Source organism: Phocoena sinus, chromosome 3 (genome assembly GCF_008692025.1).
Source record: "Phocoena sinus isolate mPhoSin1 chromosome 3, mPhoSin1.pri, whole genome shotgun sequence".
Lineage (NCBI taxonomy): Eukaryota > Metazoa > Chordata > Mammalia > Artiodactyla > Phocoenidae > Phocoena > Phocoena sinus.
This window is the reverse complement of record NC_045765.1, coordinates 89974779-89998699: the sequence shown is the minus strand read 5'-3', so window position 1 is coordinate 89998699 and position 23921 is coordinate 89974779. Positions and strand designations below refer to the sequence as shown.

The 23921-nt window shown below is 34.5% G+C and overlaps 1 protein-coding gene across 2 annotated transcripts in view; it reads right to left on the bottom strand.

Annotated features, from left to right (window-relative positions):
- Nucleotides 1–23921, bottom strand: part of SLCO4C1 (solute carrier organic anion transporter family member 4C1) — a 62618-nt gene that overhangs the window by 9952 nt on the left and 28745 nt on the right. For both annotated transcript variants that reach the window (XM_032628223.1, XM_032628224.1), the window contains 6 exons: nt 16410–16592; nt 10552–10648; nt 8681–8802; nt 7403–7515; nt 5222–5366; nt 4610–4805 (listed from right to left, as the gene is read on the bottom strand). In XM_032628223.1, coding sequence (XP_032484114.1) covers nt 4610–4805; nt 5222–5366; nt 7403–7515; nt 8681–8802; nt 10552–10648; nt 16410–16592 — 856 coding nt within the window. The remainder of the gene's footprint in view (nt 1–4609; nt 4806–5221; nt 5367–7402; nt 7516–8680; nt 8803–10551; nt 10649–16409; nt 16593–23921) is intronic.

The window sequence follows — 23921 nt, the reverse complement described above, 5'->3', positions numbered from 1 at the left end:
GTCTAGGAGTAGAGTGGACACAAATTTATACACTAATATGGTTATAGACTGTGGTTATAGATATCAACAAAGTGTATTTTATATATCTGCACTGAGGAATGACACTTAAAACAAGCCAAAGTTTAGATAAGAGGGTCTGAAGGAGCATCTGTCTGAGATGAGTCTTAAAGAATGAGTAAGAGTTAGCTGAGTAAATGGGGAAGGCGAAGGGTACTTCAGAGAAGCTGATAAAAGTCAAAAGGTGAGAAACAACATTCTATATGGAGAAATATGAATGATGTCTGAGGCAGAGAGTGATAGGAAATGTAGTTGGAAAAGAGTCATGGACCAGATTGTTGAAAGCCTCATGGGCCTTGTTAAAAAACAATGGGCTTTAACTTATTTTGAAAAAGTAATCAAGTATTTTAGACTGAAAAGTGGCAATGTGAAAAGTACATTTTAAAGAAATAACCCTAGGAGTTATACACAGTTTGAATTTGGAGGAAGGGGACCAGTTACAATACCCTAGGCAATAAATTATGATAATGTGTAGGAGAACTAAAATAGAATTTTGATTTAAAAAAACAGATTTGAGAAATATTTTGGATGTAGAATCAGTAAGATTTGGTGTTTGGTTGACTGAAGATAGGAACAGGATGGAAAAGTCAAGAGTGACTCCTAGTGTCTAACTTGGCATTTTGGTGGAGAAGAACTAGTTCTGGGGAAGAGGTGATGGGTATGGTTTTATACATATTGAGATTAACAGTCTCAAATTTGGTGAAGAAATCTGGCCTGGAGCCAGGTATCTTAATATCCATTTGCATATAGATGTAGCTGAAACTCTGGGAGTGATAAGATCAACCATATAAAGAGTCGAAGAGTACAGAGAGGTCTTGGGAGTTCATTTATTTCATGAATACGTAGTGAGCTCCAATCATGTGCTAGACTCAAAGTGGTGGAAACGTATCTAAAATAAATAAAGAAATAGAGATAAAGATAGAGGAAGGAAGGGAGGGAGGGAGGAAGGAAGGCAGGGAGGGGGAAAGAAAGGAAGGGAGGAAGGGAAGAGGGAGGGAGGAAGGAATAAAATTCCCTGCAACCATGAAGCCAAGTTTCTTGCAAAGGGGATCAAAAACAGTAAATGAGCGATTTATCTAAGTATCAGAAGATAATAACTGCTATGTTGCAAAATGATGATACCTAAGGAGTAAGTGGAGAACAAGCAGCTCATGAAGGAAACAGATTAAAGAGAAGAATATAAAACAAATGGGGAACAAATCAGTAGGGAGTTTGAAGGAAAGGGTGATCAAAGAGTAAATTTTAAGTAATTCATCTCTCTGCTTAGAGTCTCTCTGTCTTCAAATCTGTTCCACAGGCTGCTGCTAGATGTCTTTATCAAGCATGATTCCATTCATGAAAGCAATCAGGATAGTCTCTGCCCACATCGAGTTTACAATATAGATGTAGAAATAAGGTGACAGAAAAACTATCCCTGCAACTTTAGAAATAGCCTCAACACAATAATTTTTAAATTAAAAATTTCCAATATATAATCCCCATATTATTGATAAATGATTACTAAGAACATGAAAGTTTAAGACAGTCTGAGGCAAACTACAGTAGAAACAAAGAACTATAGAATATATTCTTTATTATCAAGGGTTAATCACCTTAGCCTACACATTTTCTAAAGGTTTATTTCATAAAGGGGAAACTATTACCAGGAAAATAGCCAGTGTTTGTGAAGTTTATTAAATTTTCTTAATATATACATATTTTTTAATATATAAAATATCTTAAATTTTTAAAAATTGAATATTAAAAATATTTAAAATATATCATTTTGATTATATACAAAATATATATAATAATTTAAAAAATACACATAAATGTGTGTTTATGCATACATATATGTATATATGAGAAACATGTTTATCACGAATAGCTGAATTTAAACATTAATGTCTTATTTGAATCCAAACTATTATTCTATAATTATGTTTCTACAATAAGCAAAGATTTCCCTAAATCTACTGCAACTCCTTGATAGACATGCCTCTTTAAGGCGCTGTTTCAGATAAGCAATGAAATTCTAGCTATAGGCCAGATAGGGAAAAAATACTGTGTGTACTTACTACAAACCCTGCATCTTCACAACCTCTCTTTCTCCCACTTCACTAAGGAGGTATTTCTTGAGTTTCTTTTTTTTTTTTAAATTAAGGGTACTTTAATTAATTAATTTATGTATTTTTGGCTGTGTTGGGTCTTCGTTTCTGTGCAAGGGCTTTCTCTAGTTGTGGCAAGCAGGGGCCACTCTTCATCGCAGTGCGCGGGCCTCTCACTGTCATGGCCTCTCTTGTTGCGGAGCACAGGCTCCAGATGCGCAGGCTCAGTAGTTGTGGCTCACGGGCCTAGTTGCTCTGTGGCATGTGGGATCTTCCCAGACCAGGGCTCGAACCCATGTGCCCCTGCATTAGCAGGCAGATTCTCAACCACTGCACCACCAGGGAAGCCCTCTTGAGCTTCTTAGTCTGTTCTTTCATTGTACTTTTTCTTATACACGTGTTTCTTGCATAAGGTTATTATGACTAAGCTGTCCATGATGTGGACATTTTAATATGCAGGGCACATAGCTAAATTAAGAATCTGGGACCACAGAGAAAAATGATCTGACAGGGCTTCCCTGGTGACGCAGTGGTTGAGAGTCCTCCTGCCGATGCAGGACACACGGGTTCATGTCCCGGTCCAGGGAGATCCCACATGCTGCGGAGCGGCTGGGCCCGTGAGCCATGGCCGCTGGACCTGCGCGTCCAGAGCCTGTGCTCCGCAATGGGAGAGGCCACAACAGTGAGAGGCACACGTACCACTAAAAAAAAAAAAAAAAAAAATCTGACAATTTCACACCTCCACTGTGACTTCAAGCCTTATCTCTTTATTAATAGAATCTACACACACACGCACACACATCCCGTGTGTGTGAATATGCGTGTGTATGTGTGTATACTCACTTTCAGTTTTTTTCACCACTGAGAATGTGTATGTAATTAAGCTCTGTCTCTATGTCCCAGACCTTGATACCTCTCGATGACCAGCCCCCACATGCACCTCAAACTGACACCACCTCACTTGCTTTCCCTTCTGATTAGGCTAAGGCCACTCATCTGGTAGTGACTCTTGCTTAAGGTAGAAAATATCAGATGGATTCACATCCACATCATCTCTGCATCAAGGTGATAGAGTAGTATTAAACTATCCAGAAGTTTCTGTACTTCTAAAAGGAACATACAAAAAAAGTGGTTTCTTGGGGTACATTTGGGTAAAGTTTATAGGTGTCAGTCAGTTTCTGTACAACTTACCTCTATCTATCTTTCGACCTTTCCAGGTATCTTTCTACTATTTCCAGACACATGACCTAAGCGCCATTCAAACTGGTACCTTCACTTTCTAGCATTTATGCTTTGGCTTAACATATTCCTTTGCCATTCCCTCTCTCCCAAATCTTTCTCTCTCAAGCTTTTTGTATACTTAGAGGATATTTTAGCCCTATTTCTCTATTATGCCATGAAGCCATTCCTAAATCTAATTAAAGAAACTGAAAAGCTCTTTTTAATTCCATAGCCTTTTATATCTCTCACCACCTAATTCATTGTTCATTCACTGTTTTGTTTCCCAATCTATCCTGCTACCCTGGAAACTCCTTTAGAGTAGGAATTTTGCCATAAAAGTCTGCCAGAGGAAGCAGTCGATGAATTGTTGAACAAATGTAATGGAGCTGGATTAAACATTGCTTTCGAACATTTTTCATTAATATAAAAGAATGACAGACATGAACAGTAGCTACAAACCATGATAATTGTTACTGGCAAACTTTTCAAAACAAACTTTTCCCTTTATTTAGGTTATCTGAATACCATATTAATACAAAATTAGAGAGTCCTTGACCTGGAGCACCATCCCCTTCAACAGTCTCAAACACATATATTCAAACAATTAAAGCAGCACCGTGGGCCATAAAACACACTGCTGGGCAATGTCCTACAGCCTGATCCTCTGTTGTGGCTTAGGATTTCAAAGCAAAACAAACAAGGCAAGGAAAGATAAAATGGTCAAACCAGTTATAGGTAGAAATATGTTTACAGGTCATAACAACAAGAAGTTATTTATTTCTCTATAATAAACATGAACTTCTAAAGTAAACACAACAGTGATTAGTATCACCTAGTTTAACTTCATTTTAATTTCTCTACTAGCCTATTTTCAATCCATCTAATAGGAGAATTTCACCATAGGGAGTTTTAAAATTTAAATCAATAGGAACATATAATATGAAATTCTCCCTAGGATGTTGAAATCCATTACGGACAAAAATTCTGTAATATTAATCTTTGTATCCCCGAGAATAGTACTCAGTACAGAATAGTTGTTTCTTAAATTCTTTCTGAAAAAATATCCAACTGTTAATATGATATATGTAGTAAAAACTACATATGCTTACATAGGAAAAGCAACCTTCCAATTTTTTTTAAAAAGCCAATTTCTTATCATTTTATTTAAGAAAGCAAATACTTGGAAATACACACATAGTTTATTACTCTGATATTAATATCAAAAAGCAGTGAAATATATTTACCCATTATATGATTCAGATACACCTGCAAATGGCTCATTTTCACAGTTGGCATAAACAAATACAAAAGTCAGCGTAAGTGCAGTTATAGACATGAGCAAAGCGAACTTCATTATGTTTTTACACGTCATTTTGAATTTCGAAACAAGGATACCACCTAAAATCTGACCAAGAGCAGCTCCGGGAATTAAAACAGTCCCTAATGAGAAAGAAGACACAGTGAGAAAACATACACGTATACTCAGTAATTTATACCAACAATTGGAAAACATCAAAAACAAGTAGTACTATTGTTTTAACATATGAAAGCACTCATGTGATTTAGAAACAACATGAGTAAATGAGTTAACGGCTATATTAAGTAAGAGATTAATAAAATTAATGTTTTGAATATTAAGATTAATATATATTCGCTTTACCTCTGTATATAGCATTTGTATCTCTCAAATTCATACAATAGATTGTCTAATGTCAGAAAATTGGAAACATTTATAAAAATCAGTGTAAAGTTTAAACTTCAAGGAGTGGGCTATCCAAAATTTTATGCTATTTTAATAAATATCTAATGTGGTAAAGTAATTATTAGATTAAGCTAGAACAAAGAAAATGTTTTACCTGCAAGGGTAGCTGCAGAGCTGGAAGACAATCCAAACTGATTTTCTATAAATTTAGGTAAAAATGTAGCAAATCCAGTAGTAACTAAGGCTTCTGAGCAAGTTGATAGAACTAAACACATAAAGACAGTATTCCTCATCAAATTCTAAAGAAAAAATACAGTTCACCAAATGAATAACTATGATTATACTGCAAAATACAGCATTAGAATGGTAGGTACCATGATGAAATAGCACATTTTAAATACACACAATATAATTATTTGTAAAATTTCAGCATTTTCTTTAGCACAAAAGTATAAATACTTATCACTAATAGTTTTATACATACAATGTTGAGAAAATTTATACATGGAGCACCTAGAAAATTGACAGATGATTAATCAGTAGGGTGAATGTGCCTTGATCATATGCAAGGGACCAGGGAAAGGAGGTAGAAGCTGGCTTGGAAAGTTCTCTTCCCTAGTCTTACTATATATCTCCATACAATAAATCTACCCCATATTCGATTTTTTAAAATTGTGTTTTGAATCCCTATGTCCAGTAAATGAAGAATTGACTGTGAGCAAAGATGAGAGTGGTCTCTAAGTATCAAACTTTTGCTATTGCTCCACAAGTATTGCTCTCAGTAGTTAAGAACCTTAGGTATAGAGTTAAGCAATTTTCAATAAGGGTTTATATTGCTGGAGTTCTCAGAACCTTATTAATCTACCAGAGGGGAGTGTAGAGATTCAGTTATTTCACAATATTTAACCATAAAGTGAAAAACTACAAAGTATAGTTCTAGAATATTCAATGCAAAAAAATTTAATAAAACTGAGCAACACACACACACAAAGGAGTCACAAAATGGCAAGATAAGAGATTTAGAAGTCAGAGCCAGATGATCGAACATAAGAATAACAATAGTGACAAAAGGAAAAAAAGTACCTGAATGAAGAAATGCAATAATTTTTAAAAATAATGAGTAGAAAATATTTAAGTTTTCAGATTGAAAAAGATAATGGACTCCAAGCAAGGATTAATGAAAAATGATACATATTTAGGAATAAACTAGTGAATTTCCTGAAATCAAAGAGAAATGAAAAAATTTACAAATTTGCAGATAGAAATAACTAAGAATCACATTAACTTGAAACTTCTCAACTGCAACATATTTAACTAGAAAAGAGCCAAACAACATCTACAGACTACTAGAATTAAAGGAGTATGATCTGAAAGTATCCATCCAGTCAGAAATATCATTCTGACATTCAAGGATACTTAGATGGCATCCTATCTGAGAAAAACCAGCAATAAAATGCTGTATCTATAGAGATCTGAATCAGAATCAAGATCTCAAAGCATGAGAACATAAGGATAAAAAAAGCATTGGTGAGTAATGACTCTTGATACATATAAGAATTTATAAAATAAATAGTAATATATGAAATAGAACAGAACTACTATAAAAGAAAATAACAGTAATTAGAATTAAAAATTATAAACAATCTCAGCAAGAATGTGCCTGTATGGAAGAGGAGGAAGGAGAGTTAAAAAGTAGGATGAATGGAGTAAAAACATGTTAAGGCTTTCATTTGAGGAGGGAAAAAAATAATGAAAAGTAAATAAGTTCAAATCTTGAAAAGGTAAAATTATAAATTCCCTTAAAGTACAAAACTTTTATGATGCTAAATAGAAAGAATACTTCTCTGCCGAGTTCAATAAAACAGACCATAACACTTTTGTTTCTTTAACCTCAAATTCAAAACAAGTAACCACTAACCACCACTTCTTTCACAAGGGAAAAATATTGGTTTGGCATTCTCAAAAACATTTACAATTCAATGACAATTGATCCATCCATTACACAAGGGAAATGGCATGGGATAATGGACTACATGCTAACGCGGAACCACTGAATATTGATATTGCCAATAAGATAACTCATGTTCTTCCAACTGATCTACTCTGGAATAGTTTTCATTTACTCAAAGCACAATACAATTAAATCTAAAGAGGTTTTTATAAGAGCTAGAACTATAGTAAATAAGCCAGCAAGAGTGCATTATGATAATACTTGTGTGTATGGATATACTGTTTACATATATCTGTAATATATACATATATCTACATATGTATGTGTGTATAGTTGTGTGTGTGTGTGTGTGTGTGTGTGTGTGTGTGTACAGTGTTATTTTACCTTTAGAGCAGCTGGAAAATCTTTAAAACTTTGTCCAAAATTCCCATCTGTATGTTGTAAAGAATTACTCTGATGAATCTGGGAAGTTTTTCCATCTTGAATTTCTGCTGTACCTAAAAATATAGTAAATTTACCCGCTCTATCTTCTTGCTTTCTAATGATTCTTTCTCATCCTTTATGCATTAAACAAAGAATGTTTAAAGCTTTTCTCTTCTACTCTAATTCTAACATGTTTTTTAGATGAAATAATATTTACTACCTATTATCATGTCTAATTTTTAATAATAGTACCGTGAATAAATCTGAGAAAACAGTCAATACATAGACTCGTAAGTTGGATGGCCCAAGGTAGAAAGAAATCAATGAGTCCATCTACTTCTACTCTGCCTACTTTTCTTCTGCCCATTTCCAGAAGTTAATCATCTATCCTGTTACATCTATTCTGTTACATATAACAGAAACAACTAAATGCCTTCAGCCTGGAGAAAAATACTTCTATAGATACATATATGAACCACATGATTATAAAGAAAATCTCACAGACAAAGGAATAGATATTCTTTTCTATTAATCTTTTCTTTTAGGACAGATTTTTAGTATTGAAATTTGGTGAAAATAAGTATACAAGGGCTTCCCTGGTGGCGCAGTGGTTAAGAGTCTGCCTGCCGATGCAGAGGACACGGGTTCATGCCCCAGTCCGGGAAGATCCCACATGCTGCAGAGCGGCTGGGCCCGTCAGCCATGGCCACTGAGCCTGCACGTCTGGAGCCTGTGCTCCACAACGGGAGAGGCCACAACAGTGAGAGGCCCACATACCGCAAAAAAAAAAAACAAAAGTATACAAAAGCATGACTTCGGTGACAATTGAAAAAAAAGTACTTGTACTATCATTAACAAATAATTAACATCAATAATTTAAAGTCGATTGGCTCTTGAAGTTACTAACTGAATACAAACTAATAGCTTAAAAGATATTATATCTCACATAAACATAAAGCAAGATTCCAGATAACACATAAGATATAAATTTAATAAAGAGGTGAATATGTACAGTTTTATTGGGTATTAAATGAAAATAAAGAAAAACCATGAATATTAAGATTGTTACCCAATATTTCCTAAAATAAAGACAGATATTCAAAAGTTTGCATAGGCAGACAACTGAGATTCTATTAAAAAAAATAGTGAATTTTCTAGGGTTCTCAGTAATAATGTAGAAAGCAACACTTGGCCTAGAATTGGAATAAAACTCCCTGGTTTTAAAGAAAATATTTTTACCTGGTAAGTGTTTTGGAAAGCAAGAAAAAGGTATTATCAAAGACCAGGCAAAGAGCCAAGACATGAGAAATCCAATCCACCATGCCCCCAGCCATCGTGGATCATCCTCAGTGATATCAATGCTATATGACAGAAAAACAGGAGGTAAAAGTCAACTCTATCTTGTTAATTAAAACTCAGTCACGATAATTATATAATTTATCATTCAAATGCATATATAGAGAAATATAATTATATTATCCAAAATTTCTAGTGGAGCCATTTTGAAGAATCACAATGGATAGCAGGCATAAGTGAGAGCTCTAAGAATAATGATTTATAAAGTATTCCACATGGCAAATACAACAGAAGTTTTAAATATTTAATAGTAAATATATGTATGTTGACTATTTGAAAGCATGCATGGAATTTCTGAACACTCTTTGACTTTGGCTACATTTTTCTTCTCTGAATATTATAATATATAGTATATATATAGAATACTAAATACATCTCACAGCGAATCACTGATTTTTGTTAAACGCCCATACACTATGCCCCAATTGTGGCATTCATTTGAATGTAAAATTCTTCTTAAAGTGATAATATATTAACAGTTTGTTATAATGGTTGTCATATTTTTATATCAACAGGCTCTTCCTCAAAACACATCATTTCTACAACTCATTTCACTCCACTGAAATTAAAACCCAGCTTTCTGCTCAAGGGCTTCCTCTGTACACCTTTTTATACAGTCTGGAAAAGATTAACCTAGGGCTACAAACATCAGTATCTTTGTATTGTACCACCTTCTGAAATTTTTTATTAACCTATAGTCTCTAAAAGATTAACCTAGGGCTTCCCTGGTGGCGCAGCGGTTGAGTCTGCCTGCCGATGCAGGGGACACGGGTTCGTGCCCCGGTCCAGGAAGATCCCACATGCCACAGAAGCAGCTGGGCCCCTGAGCCATGGCCGCTGGGCCTGGGCGCCCGGAGCCTGTGCTCTGCAACGGGAGAGGCCACAACAGTGAGAGGCCCACGTACCAAAAAAAAAAAAAACAAAAAAACAGATTAACCTAGTCTCTAAAAGATTAACCTGGGACTAACAAATCACATACTGTGACCACATTTTCTTATTCATTGCTCACAGTCATGCAAAGGACTGTGAAGTTACAGTAAAATGAGAAAATATGGCCTCAGCAAAGGCCACTAACTTCTTTATTCAGGAAAAGGAGATGGTAACTCAGTGGGTAAGAAGGGGATTTTGGAGTCAAAAAGATCTACTTCATTTCATGCCTTGGCCACTTAACAAGTTCTGTGTATCAACTACCTTATAAGATTATTCAGAGGATTAAATAAAATGGCGTGTAAAATTACATTACACACAAAACCTATGTTGTCTAGAACACAGTATGGGATAAACAAACATTACCTATTATTATTATCCTCCAGTGTTACAGTTGTTAAAGCTGAACAATTGTGATCTCTATATTATCAGAGCTACTATAGCACTTAGTCTGAGAATCATAAACTCTCGAGACTCTTCAGGCTATCTACCTACAGTTAAATCTACTGAAAGCACAACTAATTTTAATTAAACTATTATTTTTGAACAATGCACAGGGTACTGGTTATGTATTTTGAAAATTTTCACCATCTAACTATTAAGCATCCTTATTTGTAAAGAAATACTCTATACCAAGAGATGGTGTGGCATTAATTCGTGAAGCAATGCAGCCAAAATAGTACATAAAAATTGTGTGTATTCCGTTTTGTTTCCTGAAAAATCCCTCATGATATTCTGAAGAAATATTATAAAAATATTCCGTCTATGGTACTAACATGATTCAAATAATATAAATCTAAATAAAAGAAAAATAGATATTGCCTTGCCTTTGTCCCAAATCAGCATCAATGTACATGGTTAGCAACTGTCCTCCCAACACATAGCCAATAGCAGGGCCTAAAATTGACATGGAATAGCCAATTCCTAGAAAAAGAACAAAGACAATGAAAATGGTCATCTGTGGAACTTTGCTTTGAATGTCTGACAAGTGAAGAAAGAGAAATATTTTACTATAGAAAAACAAAATGATTAGAATTATATGAAAATTACACATATTTGTCAAGGAGCTTAAAATACATAATTCAATGTCAAATTTTTTAGACTACAATAGTGATGGCAACAAATCCAATAATTATAAATTTATGAAAGTTATATCATGTTAACTCACAGCAGGGGTAGTTCATCTACTATTACCCTTTGTGAACAGTGATAGTAATTACTGGCTACAATTCTTACGGAAGAAAACAAAGTGAAATGAGAAGGCTTTTATATTCTATACACATTCCAAAAGCATTCTATGGCAGCTGATTTAAAACCTGGATCTGGTTCATTAGTCTGTTTCTTAAAAGTAAACCATTAAACTCCTTCTCTTAGTGAATCTCCCATTTTAACTTGCAACAGAATTAAACTGACCTTATTTCTCTGATATTTAAAACTTTGCCATATATAACTTTTTACTTTTTGTTAAAAAATTATGCATACATCAGTATCTTCATATGCTACCACCTTCTGAGTTTTTTTATTAATTACTGAGATTCTCATTCTCATACACAATAGAAAAGGAATATACCATACACAAAGTGAAGCATACATCAATGGTAAAAATGACTTATGTACTAGATCAAGGCTCCAAAGTAGAGGTCATTCAAGATGATCTGAAAACTATAAGAACTTTTATTTATCTATCAACTACCCTAATTTATATTATAACTATATATATATATATTTTTTTTTTTTTTTTTTTTTTTTGTTACACGGGCCTCTCACTGTTGTGGTCTCTCCTGTTGCGGAGCACAGGCTCCAGACGCGCAGGCTCAGCAGCCATGGCTCACAGGCCCAGCCGCTCCACGGCATGTGGGATCCTCCCGGACCGGGGCACGAACCCGTGTCCCCTGCATTGGCAGGCAGACTCTCAACCACTGCGCCACCAGGGAAGCCCATAACTGTATTTCTGAATGTAAAAAATGTATTGGTAGAAAATTTTAAGTATATAATTTATAAATAAGTATATATATATATATATATATATATATATGACTCATGTTCATGATTAAAAATGCTGGAAATCTGGAAATCAATGATTCCCAAATTATCTTTGGTGATAGATCCTTTTATAAATTATTTCCAAAAGGGTTTAGACTGATACATTTGTAAGAATACCTTATAAGTTTTGTGGAAGTATAAAATTGCTATAGGGCTTCCCTGGTGGCACAGTGGTTAAGAGTCTGCCTGCCAGTGCAGGGGACACGTGTTCAGGCCCTGGGCCGGGAAGATCCCACATGCTGTGGAACAACTGGGCCTGTGCGCCACAACTTCTGAGCTTGCACTCTAGAGCCTGCGGGCCACAACTACTGAAGCCCGTGCGCCTAGAGCCCATGCTCTGCAACAAGGGAGGCCACCACAATGAGAAGCCTGTGCACCACAATGAGGAGTGGCCCCCACTTGCCGCAACTAGAGAAAGCCCACGAGCAGCAACGAAGACCCAGCACAGCCTAAATAAATAAATATAGATCTATTTTAAAAATTGCTATAAAAGTTTCTAAAAGTTTATTTTCATTTTTTGACTTTCTTCATGTTGGCATGGATCTATGTAATTCACACTGAATAGCACTATCTATATCACCTGCTTTCTCAGTCCTCAGCAATTACTCCTTGGTTAACAATAAAGAATGCTTTGCATATGTTCACAAATATGTTCATAAAAGAAATATATCAAGAAAGCAAAGAATTTAAAGTTTTCAATTGATGAAAGGTGAATTTGCTATGACCCCAAAATTAAAAATTCTGGTAATGGTGGATGGACTATGGTAGACTAGCATTTCCAACCAAATTGCCCACTAAGAAAAACTTTTAAAAACTGTAAAAATTATTTTTAAATATAAGGCAGATAAAAATAGTGAAGGACCACTGTGTTAAGATTCTTAAGAAGAGAGAGATTTAACAAAAATTGGGACTGATTTTTTTTCCTGGGTATGTTGGCTAATTCTATAAGAGGCACTGGGAGGGTAAACTGTCTTTTGCTAGTCTCTAGGAAGTAGGGAAACAAAAGTTGCAGTTTAGGGAGTAGAGCTTATAAACTTACCCTGTCCTACATTTTAAGTTGGCACCTACGAGGCTATACTCTAAAAGCAAGGATGAGTTAGAAGTAGACTGGCTCACAGAGTAAGTGCAGTTTAGCACTTACTCAGTCCCTGAAATTAGATAAAGGGCATCCCAGACTGTAGTGTTCCCATGTATGACAGAGGTGGGAAAGTTATTAAAAGACACACAGAGTGATTCTGAAAAAAAATTCTAGAACTATAAAATGCATTTGTCACAATAAAAATGAAATGGATCCACAGCAGATTACTTAGAACTGAACTGAGTATTACTAAACTGGAAAATATATTATTAAATCAGTAAATATTTATCAACAAGCACAGAAAAAATACAGGATAGAAAATACAGAAAAGACAGTAAAGGAGAAAGAATACATTAAAAAAAAACAAAACCCACAAAGGCCTACCATACATGTAATTGGAGTAACTGGAGTCCCAGGAGAGGAGACAATAGGGCAGAAGTTATATTAATAATCATAGGAAATATTCCAAAACCAATGAAAAGTATCAAGCAATATATTCATGAAGTCATATAAGTTCAAAACAGATGAAATAAATGTAATCTTTCACCTATACACTCATAGTAAATAAAACAAATGAAAATCAAATACCAGAAAAGAATCTTAAAAATGGTAAACATACATAAGAAACAGTGGAAGTGAATACAGTAGAATAGCACTTTTAAAGTACTGAAAGAAAATTAATGGCCAACTAATTATCTATTCCCAGTAAAAACTAGATGAAAAACTAAGAGAATTCATCACAAGCAGACTGTTCCAATAAATGAACTCAACACTGCTCTTCATGTTAAAGGAAAATGATCCCAGACTGAAACTCAGAGTAGCAAAGGAAAGAAGAGCAATAAAAAAAGGTAAACATGTTTATAAAAGTGGATCAATATTTTTAAATAAAACAATAATACTTATTTCAGGAATTTAAATATAGAAGGGATTACAGTACACAGAAATAATTGAATAAATGTTGGGAAAGGAATAAATTTAAAGAGTTTTAAGACCTATGTGATGATTAGGAATGTGGTAAAAGTATCAATTAACATTAGAATTTCATAAAATCAAGTTTGCATATAAGGTAATTAGCAGATGAATAGTAAAAGAGCATATACCTAGGAAGTTAATGGAGGGGAGAAATGAAATAATAAATATTAAATTATAAAGAAAAAAGGGCAAGAAATAAGAGTGTAGAGCAGATAGGAAGCACATATTAAGATGAAAGATTTAAACACAAAATAACATTAAATGAATTTAAAAGTTCAATTAAAGGACAAAAATTGTAAACCCCAAAAAAGCATTTAAAGAGGAAAAGGTTGTGAGGCTAGAGATGCTGTGTAACCACTCTTTTCCTTCATTCTAATAGGTAGCAAATTTTGACTGTTTTCATTTTGCCCATTTTTGCCTTGTTACATAAAATTGTTTCACATAGAGGAAGGCATGCTACCAGTAATATATACTATTTTAAAAGAAATAAAGAAGGGAGGAAGATTTTGGAAATGGGGAAATGTATACAAATATAAAAAGCATACAAAAGGATTTCAATCAACAAAACGTAATTACCCAATGAAAAGTATCAGTTAACTGAAATTGAAAAAAACTAAAATGAGTTTCCCAGTTTTGTTACTTTTTGTTTTTTTCCTTTACTCTCAAAAAATACCATTCAATGAATTCCTACAGTAGAAGAAAAAGATAAGGTAGCAGGCCTTGTGGCTGCTATCTTTAGAAAGACCTGCTTGCAAGTTTGGCTTTTGTCTGGCACCTGGGATCTTAAATGTCCAGAAGGATGCCACAATTCCCTAACTAATAAAGGTGGCTCATTGTGCTCAAACTGTTCGTATAAACAATGTGGTTTTGTTGAACACTTGTATTCCTTCTGAGAGTCTAGAAATTTTCTATGTGCAAGGCAGAGGGTTCCTACATGATCAACTACCAATAAAATCCTTGGGCGTTGAATCTCTAATGAACTTAGCTGGTAGAAAACATTTCATACATGTCACAACTCCTGGCTGGGGGAATTAATTTCAATCCGTAGGGGGCTCCATGAGGAGGGAGTGGACTCATGTAAGCTTGCAGCTGGTTGTCTCTACTTCACCTCACGTACCTTTTCCCTCTGCTGATTTTGCTTTGTATCTGTCTGCTGTGATAAATCATAGCCCTGAGAACTGTCACGTCATAGAGAATTTCAAATCTGGGATGGTCTCGTGGGCCTTCACCCCACCTTCCCATGCTTAAATAATTTTTGAATAACTTCATATTTTGTGTGTTACTAAAATATAAAGATTGAAGTTGTTTTATGAGAAGTACTGATTAGAAGAGGACCTCAGAAAGAAAATCTGTGAACTGGAAGAGTGAAAAGCATAACTAGTAGCTAATTGAAATAAAAGCACTGTTAAATTAGTAAATGGAGAAGTTGTACAGATCAGCCAGAACGTGTAATGGGAGCATCAGATCTTGTGGAGAGACCAAAGCAAAGCAAGTAGAGAAAACAGGTAGAAGTGTAGTGGTTTCCATATTAAAGATGAGCCTAAGAGATTAGTACCCTCTATCAGGGCTGCACTGAACACACTTGGCTTCCAGTGACTACAGCAATAGGTCTTTGTTATAGACTAAGAGTTTGTGTCACCCCAAAATTCGTATGTTGAAACCTAATTCCCAATGCAATTGTATTTGGAGGTGGGGCCTTTGGGAAGTGATTAGGTCATAAGAGTGGAGCCCTCAAAAAGGGACTAGTGTGCCCTTAAAAGAAGGCCCCAGAGAGCTCCCTTGTCCCTTTTGCCATGGCTAAAAGTCAGCTATGAACCAAGAAATGGGCCCTTACCATATACTAAATCTATGGGCACCCTGATCTTGTATTTCTCAGCCTCCAGGATTGTGACAAATAAATTTCTCTTGCTTGGAAGCCAAATAGTCTATGGTATTCTGTTATAGTAGTCCAAATGGACTAAGTCCCCTACATTAGAATAATAGACTGATAAAGTGAAAATTCATGTGCAAATAAATTACACATTAATTTGGATGTAGGGCCATGCATGGTCTAGTTAACTCTACCTTCCAGGAACTTCAGGGATGGAATTTAAGAGAAACTTGTACTGCTAAGTATTAGTTCACAAAGGAAGAAAATTGAGTCATACATAAACAGCATTAATCTGAAATAGAGAACTCCACAGGAGTTTCTGAGTACCATTGTGTGGTTTCTTTTGTTGACTCTAGTCAAGTCCACGTAGGATGAAGTAAGTCAGTAGAACAGCAGAGCTCTATCCCCACACCTGTGTAAATTAGCCTGGGGTACATTCCAGCAATCTAGACAGCCTACTGCTTGGATGGCACTTCCAGGAAGGCTGGCATGCCCCCCACAGGAAACAGAGCAGGATGTCAATAAAAATCATAACCGCATTCAAATAAAGGACATGATACATCAGCATATAATTAAACAAAAAAAGTAATATTGCATTTACCAAATGTAAATAACTATGAAATCATAACTTCTTAATAAGTGTATGTTATGCTTTACTTATAAATTAAACAAGCAATAAGATAAAATGACACCGAGACATTAACATTACAGAGAAAACTTACCTATATAGAGAGAAGATTTGTGGGTGGGCACAGAATCATCAATAAAGGCTGTTCCTAGGGTATAAAGAGGAGTTCCTCCTGTTCCCAGCAATAGTTGTCCCAAAATAAAGACATACAAGTAGTAGAAAAGTGAAGAACTTGAAGCAGTACAGGTGGTTTTATTCTTTGCTGTTAAGCATGTATCTTTAGGGGAAAAAAAATTGTGAATTTATCAAAATTTTAGTTAATAATTTAAATATCTTACAAATTATACTTGCCTAACATAACCTTCCTATTTCTTCCAATCACTTCACTTTGATTATACTTAAAACATTTAAAAATACATACATTATTAAAAAAATTTATGAAACATTACATCAAAATTTAGAAAATACAGAACAAAACTGAGAAACATTACTTAAGAACCAAAATTAACAAATTGTGTAAACACAAGTGAATTAAGTGGTGCCAGGGAAGGACAGTTTTCAAATTGAAGGGAAAAAAACCACTACACTTGATTTTTTTACAAGTCATAAATACAATATGACCACCGTATTGATTTTTTCTTTAAAAAGATTTTTTTTTGTTACCACCATATTGATTTTATCAATCAGCATCTTAAACACATTTGAAAAGTGTACGTAGACTATAGGATATTTTGGCCAAAACAGTAATTCTCAATATTCACTACATGAGACTCCCATGGTGGCACAGTAGTTAAGAATCTGCCTGCCAATTCAGGGGACACAGGTTCGAGCCCTGATCTGGGAAGATCCCACATGCCGCTGAGCAACAAAGCCCGTGCGCCACAACTACTGAGCCTGCACTCTAGAGCCCGTGAGCCACAATTACTGAGCCCACGTGCCATAACTACTGAAGCCCGTGAGCCTAGAGCCCATGATCTGCAACAAGAGAAGCCACTGCAATGAGAAGCCTGTGCACCGCAACCAAGAATAGCCAACGCTCGCTGCAACTAGAGAAAGCCCAACGCAGACAAAAATTAATTAATTTTTAAAAATATTCACTACAAAGCAGTAATATTTAGAAGTTATGTCTACTTCATTTTTACAGGTCAAACTATTACATTTATATTTTGAAGCAATCTTTGGGTCCATAGGATGTTTTTTTGAATATTTTAAAAGGAAAAATTGTTATCTATTTTTTTCTTTTTTTCCTTTTATTGAAGTAGATTTACAATGTTGTGTTAGTTTCTGGTGTTTAACAAAGTGACTCAGTTATACACACACATATATATATATATATATTCTTTTTCATATTCTTTTCCATTATGGTTTATTACAGGATATTGAATGTATTTAGCTCCCTGTGCTATACAGTAGGACCTTTTTGTTTATCTATTTTTATATAGATTGTATCTGCTAATCCCAAACTCTTAATTTATCCCTCCCCCACCCGCTTTCCCTAAGGGGGGTAACCCTAAGTTTGTTTTCTATGTCTGTGAGTCTGTTTCTGTTTTATAAGTAAGTTCATTTGTATTGTATTTTAGATTCCACATATAAATGATATCATACGGTACTCATCTTTCTCTCTCTGGCTTACTGCACTTACTATGGTAATCTCTAGGTCCATCCATGTTACTGCAAATGGCATTATTTCATTATTTTTTATGGCTGAGTAGTATTCCATTTTATGTATTGAGTCTTCTTTATCCATTCATCCATCAATGTACATTTATGTTGCTTCCACGTCTTGGCTATTGTAAATGGTGCTGCTATTAACATTGGGGTACATGTATCTTTTCAAATTAGAGTTTTCTCTGAATATATGCCTATGAATGGGACCGCTAGATCATGTGGTAACTCTGTTTTTAGTTTTTTAAGGAAACTTCATACTGTTTCCACAGTGGCTGCACCAATTTACATTCCCACCAACAGTGTAAGAGGGTTCCCTTTTCACCACACCCTCTCCAGCACTTGATATTTGTAGATTTTTTAATGATGGCCATTTTAACCAGTGTGAGGTGATACCTCATTGTAGTTTTGATTTGCATTTCTCTAATAATTAGGGATATTGAGCATCTTTTCATAAACCTATTGGCCATGTGTGTGTCTTCTTTGGAGAAATGTGTATTTAGGTTTCTGCCCATTTTCTGATTGGGGTGTTTTTTTTGTTATTGAGTTGTATGAGCTGTTCATATATTTTGGAAATTAAGCCCTTGTTGGTCACATCATTTGCAAATATTTCCTCCCAGTCTGTAGGTTGTCTTTTTGTCTTGTTTACGGTTTCCTTTGCTGTGCAAAATCTTATACGTTTGATTAGGTCCCATTTGTTTATTTCTGCTTTTATTTTTGTTGCCTTGGGAGACTGACCTAAGAAAACATTGCTACAATTTATGTTAGGGAATGTTTTGTCTATGTTCTCTTCTAGGAGTTTTATGGTGTCATGTCTCGTATTTAAGTCTTTAAGCCATTCTGAGTTTATTTTTGTGTATGGTGTGAGGGAGTGTTCTAACTTCATTTATTTATATGTGGCTGTCCAGCTTTCCCAACACCACTTGCCGAAGAGACTGTCTTTTTCCCATTGTATATCCTTGCCTCCTTTGTCGAAGATTGACTTTAGGTGTGTGGGTTTTTTCCTGGGGTCTCCTTTCTGTTCCACTGATCCATGTCTGTTTTTGTGCCAATACAACACTTTTAATTACTGTAGCTTTGTAGTATTGTCTGAAGTCTGCGAGAGTTATGCCTCCAGCTTTGTTCTTTTTCCTCAGAATTGCTTTGACAATTCTGGGTCTTTCATGGTTCTGTATAAATTTTAGTATTATTTGTTCTAGTTCTGTGAAAAATGTCATGGGTAATTTGATATGGATTGCATTAAATCTATAGACTGCTTTGTGTAATATGGCCACTTTAACAATATTAATTCTTCCAGTCCAAAAGCATGGGATATCTTTCCATTTCTTTAAATTATCTTCAGTTTTCTTTATCAATGTTTCATAGTTCTCAGCATATAAGTCTTTCACCTCCTTGGTTAGGTTTATTCCTAAGTATTATATTTTTTTAATGCAATTTTAAAAGAGATTGTCTTTTTACTTTCCTTTCTGATATTTTATTGTTAGTGTAAAGAAATGCAACAGAGTTCTGTATGTTAAACTTGTATCCTGCTACCTTGCTGAATTCTTTTACCAGTTCTAGCAGTTTTTGTGTGGAGTCTTTAGGGTTTTCTATATATCATATCATGTCATCTGCATATAATGATAATTTTACCTCTTCCTTTCCAATTTAGATACCTGAGAAATAGTTATCTTTAGGATTTGATTAAAATCTTTTTTAAAAATCACATTCAGTGGCTTCCCTGGTGGCGCAGTGGTTGAGAGTCCACCTGTTGATGCAGGGGACACGGGTTTGTGCCCTGGTCCGTGAAGATCCCACATGCCACGGAGTGGCTAGGCCTGTGAGCCATGGCTGCTGAGCCTGCGCGTCCAGAGCCTGTGCTCCACAACAGGAGAGGCCACAACAGTGAGAGGCCCGTGTACCGCAAAAAAGAAAAAAAAAAAAAATCACATTCAAAGCCTGGGTATTAAAGTAAATCCATATTTCCTAAACTCATCATATAATATTAATGAACTAAGAGATTTGTTAAAAATATATTTCCAACCCTTTCCCTTTGAATATGGTGTAGTATCCAGGAATTTTCATTTTAATAATGGCCTCAGCTAATTCTATTTTCATTTCCTTGATATCAGATCAAGATTTATTATTTCCTGACTGATGAGACATAAGGCCCCTAAAGCACCAATCCTGAATATTCTTTAACTGGTTCACTGTCATCAAATTTTCAGATGCAAATTCTATGCATAAAAATATTTTTTTTTAATTTTGTATTTAAAATATACTCTATAATACTGTATATATTCATGTTATAAGAGGTTGATGGATATTTTGGCAGAAAATTTATTTATATTTATAACTGGGCTAGGTCTGCATTATTTGTGATATTTCCCTGGTCATGTCAAACATTTGAATTATAATTCTTGGTTTCAATATTCACTTTCCTGGAGGTAGTAGATTAGACTAACAATCTCTTATTATTTGCTTTGTTATTTGCAAATTGTTTATTTTGCAAAACTGAACATACGTACATGCATTATTGGTTTACTATTTTCTCCTATTTCCTTTTTATAATAGGTAAATTGCCTTTAGGAAAATATCTTTCTGTAGTAATCTGGTAGACTTTTTGATTATAAGAGTATTCTGTGGGGTTTTGGTGTTTTTTGTTTCTCCCAGAGGAAGTAATCAATGGGTTTCAACCTGCTTGTTTAAATAAATTTTAAATAAAACAGAAGAATACCAAGAAAAAATCCAAGCTCTCCCTTACCTCTGCCTGCCTCTATTTATGCTCTCACATGTCACTTAGATGAAGGCAATAACCCCTGTTAACAGTTCCTTTGATCATTTTTCAGACATTTTCTCACACATTCACATGCTTTATATCCATTTACATTTTTACATATGTATGATCATATGAAACATACTATCCTTATATTCAACAAGTTCCAGTTTTCACTTCTTATGTCCTAGAAATCCTTGATGTTGGAACTTAAAGCTGTATTTAAATTTCTTTGTTGGCACTGTTATAATATTCCACAGCATAAATGTGATTTATTTACCAAGTCCACAACTTCTATTTTTTTTTTAAGTTTGCTTGTATGCTTTCTTTTTAACATCTTTATTGGAGTATAATTGCTTCACAGTGTTGTGCTAGTTTCTGCTGTATAACAAAGTGAATCAGCTATATGCATACATATATCCCCATATCCCCTCCCTCTTGCATCTCCCTCCCAACTTCTATTTAATAATAATGTAACATATATTATTAATATTATATTATACATACATTTAGGTCAAAACAATGTTGTGATGAATATTTTTAAAATTTATCTTGGCATATTTGTGCAAGCCTATCGTAGGACAGGTTCCAGAAAGTGGAACTGCCAGGTCAACGTGTATAAATATTTATATTTGATTTGCCAAGTTGCCATAACAAAGAGTTATAAATATGTCCATTCCCATTAGCAATGCAGCAACACTTTTGAAAAAATCTTCAGTGAACTTAAGCATTTTTCTGTATGTTTATTGGCCACCTGCATGTTTTTCTGTGAACTAACTTCTCAAATTTACTTCAGAGCTTCTGAGTTTGATATCTGACTTATAAAAGTCTTCCCTTTCTCCATGATTACATATAAAGTTATTTATGTTGGGCTTTATCCTAGCATTTTTACTACTTTATTTTTTAATTCATATGTAATATATTTTAGTGGGAAAAGATAGGGATTATAGCATTGTGTTGGATTAACCAAAGAGTACATATTTTGTTAGGTTTCCTATGTATGGGTTTATTTCTGGATAATCAGTTTCATGTCACTGATCTTTGCAGTCCCTCTCCACAGATCTGTTTTAAGTACTTCAGCTGTCTAAGGTTTGTGGGTATCAATATTTTAGCCCGGCTATATCCCATTTTACAGTACTACATGAAAGGCTGTAACAGTTAACAGATCTTATTTTATCATTTTTCCCAAATAAACAAGGCCTAAGATCTACTTATGAAAACTACTGTATCCAATATATTACTCTCTCTGCATTACTTCTGAATAATTTCCTTCTTTTACTTTTCCTAGAATTGATAAAAATTGATAATGAGATGTCAAGCCACAGAAAGGCATGGATGTATCTTAAATGTTTATTGCTAAGTGAAAGAATCCAGTCCACAAAGGATACATACTTTATAATTCCAAATATATGACAATCTGGAAAAGTAAAACCATAGAAATAGTTGCCAAGGGAAGAGGGGAGGGAGGGTTGAACAGATGAACCACGACAGGATTTTTTTTAGGGTAGTGAAACTATTCTATATGATGGTTTGATTGTGGATATACGACACTAGTCATATATTTGACTAGTATTTGTCAAAATACATTGAACTTTATAGTACAAAGAGTGAACTTTACACAAATTTAAAAAAATCATTTGAGGCCAAAAGTTTCCAGGAGGAAAGGCAGAATGTGACAAAAGGATCTAACTGTAATGCAAATATATGAAACAACCCCACTAAGGAGAGTGGGGGTAAGGGTGCTGACCTAAGTAACTTTGGAATGAGTGGAGTCTGCAAGACTAAAGGCAAAAGTAACTATATATAATCACTGTTTTCTAGATGATAAAGTTATTTCCCATTCCGTAATTAAAGAAACCAGGGCCCACTGGAGAAATAGCTGATTTTAGGACTGGAGCAGGAAATATATAGGATGAGCCTGCAGCACCTCAGAGTGCAAGAAAATAAGGAAAACAAACAAAAATATCTGCAATGATGGAGGTATGTCAAAGGTACACAGGAGCCAACCGAAAAAACTCCAGGTAGACAAAGCTGGAATAATTTGAGCAACGAAATAAAGTTGCATTGGATTATAATCTAATGTAAAATATAAATCCATGCAGCCACACTGAAAAAAAATAATTGAATAAATAAATAAATGTGGGAGAAGAGACAAATGTCCAATGCAGAATAACTCCGAGTAATTTATGTAGATACTGCATCCTCAAAGAGACGGCACATAACACTCCATTTCTGAAATGTTGGGTGCACATAGTGACTTTCTTCCAAATCATATAGTATAGAAAGTAGGAAAAGAGTTACTTCACAATGGATTAACCTGAAAAATACTACCTGAGTCAGGTGATCAAGGTTATCATCAAGCGTGATAAGTGATGTTGATAGCATGTACCCTTCATATGATGTGATGAAAATGGCATTTTGCTTGTGTGGTCCTCCCCCTGAAAATCCTATAAAGCCAGTCTAATCACAGGAAAAACATCAGACAAATCCCAGCTAAGGGACATTTTACAAAATATCTGATCAGCACTCCTCAAAACTGCTATGGTCATCAAAAAAAAGAGAAAAATCTGAGAAATTATCACAGCCACAAAGAGCCAAAGGGACATGACAACTAAATGTAATAAGGTATACTGGATCAGATCCTAAAATAGAAAAAGGAAACTAGGTAAAACTAAGTAGATCTACATAAAGTTTGGACTTCAGTTAACAAGTAGAAAATTTAATAAATGACGTACCAATATTAATTCATTAATCATAAGAAATGTAGCATACAAAGTAAGATGTTAATAATAGGGGAAAATGGTTGTGGTATATATGGAAACTATACTATCTTTACAATTTTTGTGTAAATCTAAAACTGTTCTAAAAAGGCAAGTTTATTAATATTTTTTAAAGTATAGAATAAAACAGCCAATTACAGATAAAGACTTAAACTTTCATAAAAATTAAAAAAAATAATAAATAATATAAATATACAGCAGCAATTTTTATTAAGCAGATACTACCAGAAATGCCAAAATAGACATAAAAAGTTAAAACAGCAGACTAATTTTCATCTTTCCCAGTCCAAGACAGCAAATTGTTAAAAATAAGCAACAATAGAGCAGGCCTAAACAGTATAATTAGTACCACTGAATTTAGGAAAACATGTCAAATTCTACTTTCTTATAAAACTGTGTCTTCCAT